The following is a 10749-nucleotide window of genomic DNA, read 5'->3' as shown; positions in this document are numbered from 1 at the left end:
CCCAGCACTTTGGGAGGCTGAGGCGGGCGGATCACGAGGTCAGGAGATCGAGACTATCCTGGCTGACATGGTGAAACCCTGTCTCTACTAAAAATACAAGAAATTAGCCGGGTGTGGTGGCATGCGCCAGTAGTCCCAGCTACTCAGGAGGCTGAGGCAGGAGAATCACTTGAACCTGGGAAGCAGAGGTTGCAGTGAGCTGAGATCGCGCCACTGCACTCCAGCCTGGGCAACAGAGCGAGACTTCATCTCAAAATAAATAAATAAATAAATATGCATACGTGAAGATACCGACTAGCTATTCACACATAGAACAAGGAGAATTTTTATATAGTCTGACCTGAATTTTACATTTGAGAGCACTTTCAGCTTCTGGCAATTGGGACATTTCACCCAAAATTCCAGATTCCCTGCTTCTCTGAAAATAAATCTGCCCTAAGTCTGCACTGTTCTTTGGTGTCAGACAATTTGAGCTGAACAACGTCTTTATCATTTGGACGTGACCTTCAGAGTCTATCAGCTGCACTTTCTACAGTGTCCTTTATACTGAGGTTGAAACCATTGACTACCTGACATTTCGCCCCTCTCTCATTTTTATTACCTACCTGACCCCTGAAGGGTTTGCCTTTTCCACCTCTCAGTCTGGGTGGGGACAAATCAGAAAATGCTGACTGCCAGGCTGAGCAGGGTAGACTTTGTCTTTGAGTAAGCTGAGTTTTGAAGGAGGTTAAGAAGGGATTTGACATAAGGAAGTCAATGGTATGTGGGAAATAGTGATTGACTGTGTACAAGGACTTAAGGGGAAGCGTTCGCCAGGCTGGTCTCGAACTCCTGACCTGGTGGTCCGCCTGCCTCGGACTCCTACTAAAGTGCTGGAATTACAGGCGTGAGCCACAGCACCCAGCCGAGGGGAAGCTTTCTAACCCCTGGGATTGGTGTCGATGATGCCCCTGACTTGATTGAATGCAATTAACATTTATTAAGCACCAACACAGTTGCCAGGCTGGTTAACCGTCATTTTTGATATGGGTTAACTTGGTTATTTCAGATTTGCCTTGACTATCCTTATCAAGAAATCTGAGTGGAATTTAGACAGGAAAAGAGATTTCTTAATTCTGGACTCCAGTGGTGGGGATTATGCATTCCTGGATGTTATCAGAGCAACACTGAGAATTCTGTTTCTCATTTCTAAAATAGTTAATTCATTTGAGACTGTTAATACCAGGAATACATAAGAAATCCAATTCAGGACATTTCCCAAGGTAACATTGAATATTTTTTGTGTGTACTTTCTCTTTTCTTTGAGACAGAGTCATGCTCTGTTACCCAGGCTGGAGTGCAGTGGCACGATCTTGGCTTACTGCAGTCTCCACCTCCTGGGTTCAAGCGATTCTCTTGCCTCAGCCTCCTGAGTAGCTGAGATTACAGGTGCGTGCCACGACCCCCGGCTAATTTTTATATTTTTAGTAGAGATGGGGTTTCGCCATGTTGGCCAGGCTGGTTTCAAACTCCTGACCTCAGGTGATCCACCACCCACCTCTGCCTCCCAAAGTGCTGGGATTACAGGCGTGAGCCACCGCACCCAGACTTTTTGTGTGTACTTTCTTCACTACTCCCAGTGTTACCAGGGAAGCATTCTTTCTGATTGGCTGGGAAAAGTTTGTGGTAGCTGACTTTTCCTGTGCCACCTCCTTCATTCTCAGTAGGTCCACCCGGAACTGCATCCTGTATATAAACAACATGTTCTTCAATGTAGCTTTTTAACACAGTATTTATTCAGGAAAAATTAAAGGGCATGAGCATTTAAATAGTTGTTGAAGATGAAACATGTTCTTCAATGTAGCTTTTTAACACAGTATTTACTCAGGAAAAATTAAAGGGCATGAGCATTTAAATAGTTGTTTAAGATGAAACCTCTGTGCCTCTCATGCCTAGCACACATGAAATGTGTGGTGCATGAAGGAATCACAACCTTAAGTAAATGATATGAAGTTACTAAGTAACAAAGGAGTTTCTGTTGTTTGCTTTGGTTTGTTATTTTGGGCATGTGATTAATCACATATTTCAGGGGCATTGGGTAGAATTTCCAGATACTCTTGATATGCATGACATCTGAATTATACAAAATAATCAAAGCAGGACTATCTTAGGACATTAGGTATTACTGCCAAGGGCCTTTGCCTGAGAGGATAAATTAAAGTTTGTGTTAAATTTGTAACAATGAGATGAACTGGCAGGCACATTATGTTATTTTTTTTCTTAGCATTTTTCCTTTTCCTTGGTGCCATACAACAAACTTGAGTGTCTGCTATGTGCAGAACACTCAGTAGATTACGGTTAATGATGGGTAAAACACAGCCTGCACACTCAGGAGTCTTCCATTTTATTTTAAGATTCCTTTCTCATTGGGATTTAATTTACTTTTGTATGCATACACACCCCTACAAACATATTTTGACAGGCCCTAATGGTAAAATCATAATGGAGTAAAGTTACTGGCAGTGTATCTACCCAGCTCTGTTTTTAAAGGTGTAGGAACAGCCAACACTTATCCCACTGAAAATAATTTCCATAATAATCCATTGACTCCTGTTTGCAATATTTAACTGTTGCAAATAATACTTCTATGATCAGCTTTGTACATGAAATTCTTACATAGGTTTTTATTCTCATACAAAATATGACAAGGTGAATAGACATGACTGTTTTGAAGCATTGGGCACCCACACCAGTTGGAGATTTGAACCCTGCCAGTTTTTTTTTTTTTTTTGAGACAGAGTCTCGCTCTGTCACTGTCCCACTGCGTCAGGCTGGGATGCAGTGGTGCGATCAATCTCACCTCACTGCAACTTCTGCCTCCCAGGTTCGAGCAATTCTCTTGCCTCAGCCTCTTGAGTAGCTGGGATTACAGGTGCCTGCCACCACACCAGGCTAATTTTTGTATTTTTAGTAGAGACAGGTTTTCACCATATTAGCCAGGCTGGTCTCAAACTCGTGACCTCAAGTGATCCACCTGCCTTGGCCTCCGAAAGTGCTGGAATTACAGGCATGAGCACCGCGGCTGGCCCTGAACCCTGCCAGTTCTAAAGAATTTGAACTTCCAATTATTTCTTTCTTTTCTGAGACTCCCTTCTTCACCATGTGTTGCTTTATACTGTGTAATTTTTATTTTATTTTATTCGTTTATTATTATTATTTTTTTGAGATGGAGTTTCATTCTTGTTGCCCAGGCTGGAGTGCAATGGCATGATCTCAGCTCACTGTAACCTCCGCCTCCCAGGTTCAAGTGATTCTCCTGCCTCAGCCTCCCAAGTAGCTGGAATTACAGGCATGCGCCACCATGCCCAGTTCATTTTGTATTTTTAGTAGAGATGGGGTTTCACCATGTTGGTCAGATTGGTCTTGAACTCCTGACCTCAGGTGATCCACCTGCCTCCGCCTCCCAAAGTGCTGGGATTACAGGTGTGAGCCACCATGCCCAGCTCTACTGTACAACTTTTATTTGCTTTTATTTTCATTATTACACTGTACAGATTTTGATTACCGGGGTAGACCTGCCAACTCAGATCTCTTTCTTCTCTCACATGAAAGCTCACATAGTGTCCTGATTTGTTTCCAAATGTTGACGTGGTCCTTTGCCACCCACTACATGTTTCTGTAATCCTCATTTTCCCCAACATTGCAGTAACATCACTTTTCAGAAACCTTTAGTGCCTCATTTCAGTGTCTTAGATATTTAGGATGGTCTTCATTTCAAATATTATATCCTGTTGTCTGAAGTCATGTTCTGATTATTCAGTCTGAAAGTGTGTTTATTGTTGCCACAGGGGAGTCATCTTATGTGTACTTTTTTTTTTTTTTTTTTTTTTTGAGACGGAGTCTGGCCCTGTCACCCAGGCTGGAGTGCATTGTCGTGATCTCAGCTCACTGCAAGCTCTGCCTCCCGGGTTCACGCCATTCTCCTGCCTCAGCCTCCCGAGTAGCTGGGACTACAGGCGCCTGCGACCACGCCCGGCTGATTTTTTGTATTTTTAGTAGAGATGGGGTTTCACCGTGTCAGCCAGGATGGTCTCTACCTCCTGACCTCGTGATCCACCCACCTCGGCCTCCCAAAGTGCTGGGATTACAGGCATGAGCCACTGCGTCTGGCCTTGTATACTTTTAACTTAGATACATTTACTTTTTATCCACTCAGCTGAAAGAAGAGGAGAAAAATAAAAGTAGGTCAGGTCAATCTGTTCCCTTTCCCGTTTAATGAATTCATGCCCAGGAGTGAGTGAGAAATGGGAGGACTGAATCTGCTGCTCTCCAAGACTAGCTTAGGAGTTTCTGACCTAATGGGCATCCCAGCAAGCCAACGGTCACGTCAGTCCCCAAGTATTTTTCATATAACGTGATCCCTCTATCAGTGTATCAGCATTTGCTGTATAATAAACAATCCTAAACATCAGTGGCTTACAACAAAATCACTTATTAGCACATAATTTGGTAGGTTCATATTTTGGGCTGGGCGCAGGTAGGTTTTGCAGATTTTACCTGGTCTTGACATTTTGTTGCAGTCGGCTGGCATTTTGACCAGGGCTGGAGGACTATACATGTGTGACAGTTAGGAAGCTGGTTGGCTTGGGTGCCTAGTTTCTTCTTGGTTCTCTTCCATGTGGGCTTGGGCTTGGGCTTGGGCTTGGGCTTGGTCAAATGGTCTTGGGTTTCTCTACGCAGGAAGAGAGGACAGCCCCAATTAACAAGTACTTTTAACGTTTTGGCTTTTGTCATGTTCACTGATGTCCTTTTGGCCAAAGGAAGTCACATGGCCAAGTCCAGAGTCATCATAGAAGGGGATAACATAAGGGAGTAGATACAGGGAGAGATGATTTATTGGTCCCAATGATTCATACCCTTACCATGTGCAAGATAAACTCACCCCCCTCCCAAGATCCCCAAAAGTTTCATCTTGATTCAAAAGTCCAGTATCTTATGTGTAACAGTCTGGATGTGGCTAAAGCTTCTTCACTGGATCCTTTTTGAGTCAGATACCTGTATACTAAAAAGGCAAGTCATTTGTTTCCCTCCACCCCAAACATTCCCTACCTAACATACAGTGGTGAGAGAGAGACACTGCAGTAGATGCTCCCATTCAGAAAGGACAGGAATTAGGCATGGAGGAGGCCTCTTCATTTTGAACTGTTTCAGATCCTTTGGACTTCCTTGAAAGCACTATGGGTTTCCCATGTACCAGATTTGGGACTGCTCTATTAAACAAAAGCTGAAATCACAGTCAGATAAGGCCTTACATCTTTGGCAAGGTGTTGGTGCTGTGGGACAATGCCCATAAGAATCTCAGAAGCCTTTTTGTCCAGCTTGGAGACTCCACTAGGCATCCCCTTAACACTTCAGAGGTGCTAAACTTTGGGTCTTTTGGCCAAACTTTTGATTCGAACTTTACTCTGAGTTTATTTTTTTATTTTGATACATGTGCCGGCTGGAGAGACTGAAGATGTAAAATAATTTTATTTCCAAGCTAGCAAGTCCTGACTTGTCTATATTTCCTCTAAATTACTCTTGCAAGCTGTATAATTGCTTCTTCAGCTCTTCTGTTTCTGGACATTATTATATGTCACTAGAAACATCCAACTGAATTTTTTTTTTTTTTTGGGATGGAGTTTCGCTCTTGTTGCCCAGGCTGGAATGCAATGGAGCGATATTGGCTCACTGCAACCTCCACCTCCCAGGTTCAAGTGATTCTCCTGCCTCAGCCTCCCGAGTAGCTGGGATTACAGGCATGCGCCACCATACCTGGGTAATTTTGTATTTTTGGTAGAGACGGGGTTTCTCCATGTTGGTCAGGCTGGTCTCAAACTCCTGACCTTGGGTGATCTGCCCGCCTCGGCCTCCCAAAGTGTTGGGATTACAAATGTGAGCCACTGCGCCTGGCCCAACTGAAACTTTTAACAGGCTTTTTGGAGATCTCTTTAGCTAGATCCAAAAATTCATCAGGTATATTTTCTGTTTTCCAAGTTCATGCAGGCAATAGCTTTGCTAATATGTAATACTAGTTGCTTTGTTCAAGCTGCCATATCAGTTTCCTCACTCCTTTTCCAGTCCCCACTAGCAGTTTGTTTACTGCCTTTCCAGCCTGTGCTAATAGTTTTCCTGGATGCTTTCCAAGCCTCTGCCCATGTCCTGCTCCCAAAGCTAATGCCACATGTTTTAGGTATTTTGTTATGGCAGCACTTCACTTAGTGGCCTAAAGAACATAGTGGCTTAGGCCTGGGGCAGTGGCTCTCGCCTGTAATCCCAGCACTTTGGGAGGCTGAGGTGGGCGGATCACGAGGTCAGGAGTTCGAGACCAGACTGGCCAACATAGTGAAACCCCGTCTCTACTAAAAATACAAAAATTAGCCGGGTGTGGTGATACACACCTGTAGTCCCAGCTACTTGGGAGGCTGAGGCGGGAGTGGGAGAATCGCTTGAACCCGGGAGGCAGAGGTTGCAGTGAGCCAAGACCACGCCATTGCACTCCAGCCCAGGTGACAGAGTGAGACTCTGTCTCAAAACAAAACAAAACAAAACAAAAACAAAAAAACAAACTTAGTGGCTTAAAATGAAATCATTTTTTCAAAATCCTGTGGGTCAGCAAGTAGGCCCGGCATGGCCAGGCTGATCCTCTTGGCATCCTCGTGTGGCTGTAGTTAGCTGGCAGCTCAGCTAGAGCTGGATGGTCTCAACCTGTCTGGTGGTTGACAGCTTGGTTGGCTGGGATGCTTCAATTCCTGGTTCTTCTCCATGTAGCCTCTTCAGCAGGCAAGCTCAGGTTATTCACATGGTGGTCTCAAGGTTTCTTGCACAGAGAGAAAGCCAGCCCTGAACTCAGATGCCTTTCAAACGTCTGCTTGCATCATGTTTGCTGATGTCCCACTGGATAAAGCCAGTCCCATGGCCAAGCCCAGGGTTAGTTTAGGAGGAGACTGCATGAAGGGTAGAAACAGGGAGGCATGATTCACTGGGGCCATCACTGTACCCATCCACTGGTTAGATACAATGCTTTTGGCCTCAAGCAACAGTAAACCTAATTTAGGCTGTTCTAAACAATAAGTAACTTAGCCTATATAAAAAGAAGTTCACAGAGAGGGTGCACTTTGGGGTTGGTCCTTCTGCTCCATAAGCTTCCCAAGGACTGGGGTTCTTTCATCTCTGCAGTCTACCCTGTTCTCTACAGTGTCAGCCTCATCCAGGCTGGTTCCCCTCAAAGCCATAGGATGTCTGCCAATAGCAACTTTGTTTAATTCTCACAATGGCCCTATAAGGTAAGTACTGTTATAATATCAATTTTATAGGAAATTGAGACACAGATATTAAGATATTGACGCAAAGTCATAGGGGAGGGAGGAGAGAGGGGACTGTAATTTGAACATAGTTTGTCTCCAGAGTTTGTGCTTTTAGCCACTGAGTAGTTGTTAAAGTTTAGTGTGCATCAGAATTACTTGGAAGCCTTGTTCAAACATTGCTGGGCTCCCCCCGCAATTTCTGATTCAGTAGCCCTAGGATGGAGACTGAGAATTTTTATTTCTAACAAGTTCCCAGGGGATGCTGGTGCTGCAATTTCAGGGACCACACATTGAGCCAGTGCACTAAGCCCTGCTGCCTCTTTTGGGTAATCTGTGCCCATGTTTCTGAGCAGCAGGAAAAGTGCTGACTTCCTGTGACTCTATCTTACAAATGAAGAAGTCTTTTGCTAGAATCCTACAGTAAGGCTTCTTGTGGCCTGTTGGTTACCATTCATTTTTCATATATTTATTTTTCAGCTGGCAAGCAGATGAATTAACTCCCCCAAGCTTCTAGCTGTGTTTCTACTCAGTGGGAGAGATTTGGAGTGAATCATGAGGGTCAGCCACACAGTGTTTACAATGCTCCCTACATGCACGGTTCACAGACAAACCATGAGTTGTTCTGGGGCTGGAGGAATAACCGGTTGTGTTAAATGTGTTAAAGTAGCATTAATTGCTCTGTAATGTAGCTCCTTCATGGGAGATTTTCAAGGGGTGTATGTGTGTATGTTCTGAGAAGGGATTGTAAAAGCAAATCACAACAGGGACTAGGCAGATACCTGAATAGTCTTTTTCTCTCCAGTGTTTAATGATGAACAGTTTCAGACATATGGAAAAAACCAGGAAGCCTTGTACATTGAACACTCACATACCCACCACCTAGATTCAACAGTGAGTACCTGCTTCTCATGAACTTTTCCTGATCCTCAGTCCTACAGTGACCTCTCCCTCTTGAAATTACTCTGACCCAGTGATTCACAACCATCACACTACTTTTAGGAGCCTTTGAAAGTACAAAAGCCCCATCCCTTGGTTTTATGGATTTGCAGTGGGACTCAAGAATCCATAATTTAAAACACCACCCAGGTAGCTCTAAAGTATAGCCAGAGAGAGATGAGGCGTGACAACCAAAGCCCTCACTCATCTGTGCTCTTTTCTTATGATTAAGTGCATTGGGACTGGCTGGGTTTGGGGACAGCTATCAATATAACTGGGTGTAGGTAGAGTCTTAAGGCCATTTCATAGTCCAGCCAGTGTAGAAGAGTGGAGCTGGTAGGGGACAGGAAATGTAGGGAGAGTTCCCTGGGAAGGGTACAGTGTGGAATTAGTTTTAGAGACACAATGTCATACCCTCAAGGAGTGATGGAAGCATTCTGAGAAGGGTGCAAAATCAAAGAGACAAGGCATGTACCTAAATGAATGACGCTGGTGAGGCAGCCTCCAATAGTATGTTGCGGCTGATAGACCCCCAGCATGAGTCACCATCAGCCAACTGTGGTCCTATAGCAGTGCAAAGCCCAGGGTGGTCAGATTTATGGATTTTTAACAGAACCCATAGATTGAGATTTTCATATGAAGTCTTCCAACATTTAATTAATATAAACACAAGTTTTAAAGCAGTATATGGGTCAAATTAAACCCCTCTATGGACTGCAGATTGTACCTAAAGAGAATAAGTGTTGGGCAGGGAAGAATCCCAGTGCCAGATTTCCAGACTCATTTGGAAATCTCACCAAACTTCCATGCCAAGGACGGTTATATATTCCTGTCCTCCAAAGTACGGCTTTGTAGGTAGAGTGGTTCGTTTGAAACTTTGTTGCTTGTCTAATAATAAATCATTTTCGGTTATTTAAAAATATTTGACTGCTAAGTGTTTATAGATTCTGTTGTAGACACCAGGGCAATCACAGTGATCCAGCCATGCACATGGAACTGATGTTCTTAGTGGGAAGTCAGAAAATAGAAATGAATATCACGTATTATCTTAGAGTTAAGGGAACACAGTAAAGCAGGAGAGGGGAATGAAACCCACATGAGGGCATGGAATTTTACATAGAACGGCCAGGGACTGCACCGGGCATTTTGTCTGAGCCCTTCACGGTAATCCTAATACTCACCACAACGCTGTGAGATAAGCACTGTTATTTTTAGTTTGCAGGAGAAACTGACGTGCTGAGCAGCTAATTCAGTGCCTGAGGTTACACTAGTTGGGGACAGAGATGGGTTCCAAATCCAGATAGTGTGGTTTGAATCCACACTCTTCATCACCACCCACTTTCCCTCCTTAGGCCTGAGCAGGCACGTGGCAGCATTTGGTAGAGGAAGGAGGGAGTCCTGCTGTAGGAACTATATATATTGGTGAGTTATTTGCCCCCAAGCTCCAGAGGCACCACTGCTTCAAGTAGACCAAATACTGAGACCAAGCAGTCTCAGAAAATTTTCAAACTCAGCAAGATGATTCTTTACTATTTAGTTGTACTTGTGTGGTGACTTCTTCTCCCTGCCTAGTTTTAAAACTCCCTCTAGGTAAGGGCTTTGGTTTTGTTTGCTTTTATCCTCCCTAGCAGCTAGCCTGGGATATTGACAGTAAGTAAGAGGTGCATAAATGATGCTGGCTGGGCAGAGATAGGAGAATAATGGTCTTTCACCCCTTGGTGCCAAGGTCACAATCCAAAGTAGGGTCTAGAAATCTTTCCTACTTCCCTCAGGGAAGCCTTTTGACCTCTCATTCTTTTCTTTTCTTTTATTTTTTTGAGACAGAATTTTGCTCTTGTTGCCCAGGCTGGAGTGTAATGGCACAATCTTGGCTCACCGCAAGTAACTGGGATTACAGGCATGCGCCACCATGCCTGGCTAATTTTGTATTTTTAGTAGAGACGGGGTTTCTCCACGTTGGTCAGGCTGATCTCGAACTTTCAACTTTAGGTGATCAGCCAACCTCGGCCTCCCAGAATGCTGGGATTACAGGTATGAGCCACCGGGCCTGGCCTTGACCTCTCATTCTAAACTGTGGGAGGGAAAGACAGGCTCCTGGATGAGCAGAGGTGTGTTTTGTGTTAAAGGCATTCGTGGCATTCAGGGATGTGGCTGTGGACTTCACCCAGGAGGAGTGGAGGTTGTTGAGCCCTGCTCAGAGGACCCTGCACAGGGAGGTGATGCTGGAGACTTATAACCATCTGGTCTCACTGGGTAAGAATGGCCTCCCTTGGCACTTAAAGTCTGCCCTACAGAGTATTTTCCACTCATCGTGAGGAAGGGCTACCTGCAGAGCACCTTTCCCTTAGAGTTGAGCTTAAAAACAATTTACCTTTTTCCTCTGGGTAAATCTGGATTTAGTAGAATTGAAAGCAGATAGATTGATTTCTTCATGTTATGGATGACACTACATTTCCAGGCCTGTTTCCCAAGGCTTGTGCTCTCTCTT

At 44.3% G+C, this 10749-nt stretch overlaps 1 protein-coding gene across 17 annotated transcripts in view; it reads left to right on the top strand.

The window, feature by feature from the left end:
• ZNF875 (zinc finger protein 875) overlaps window positions 1–10749 on the top strand; it is a 31884-nt gene that overhangs the window by 2024 nt on the left and 19111 nt on the right. For 6 of the 17 annotated variants that reach the window (XM_032173124.2, XM_032173122.2, XM_032173127.2 and 3 more), the window contains one exon: window positions 10388–10514. In XM_032173124.2, the coding sequence (XP_032029015.1) occupies window positions 10388–10514 (127 nt within the window). Of the gene's footprint in view, window positions 1–5665; window positions 7305–7351; window positions 8217–10085; window positions 10293–10387; window positions 10515–10749 lie in introns of those variants that run through there. The other 11 variants (XM_058426752.1, XM_058426750.1, XM_058426749.1 and 8 more) reach the window with 7 other exon arrangements.

This window comes from Hylobates moloch, unplaced genomic scaffold (assembly GCF_009828535.3).
Source record: "Hylobates moloch isolate HMO894 unplaced genomic scaffold, HMol_V3 SCAFFOLD_13, whole genome shotgun sequence".
NCBI classification, from domain to species: domain Eukaryota; kingdom Metazoa; phylum Chordata; class Mammalia; order Primates; family Hylobatidae; genus Hylobates; species Hylobates moloch.
This window is presented reverse-complemented; position numbering and strand designations above follow the sequence as displayed.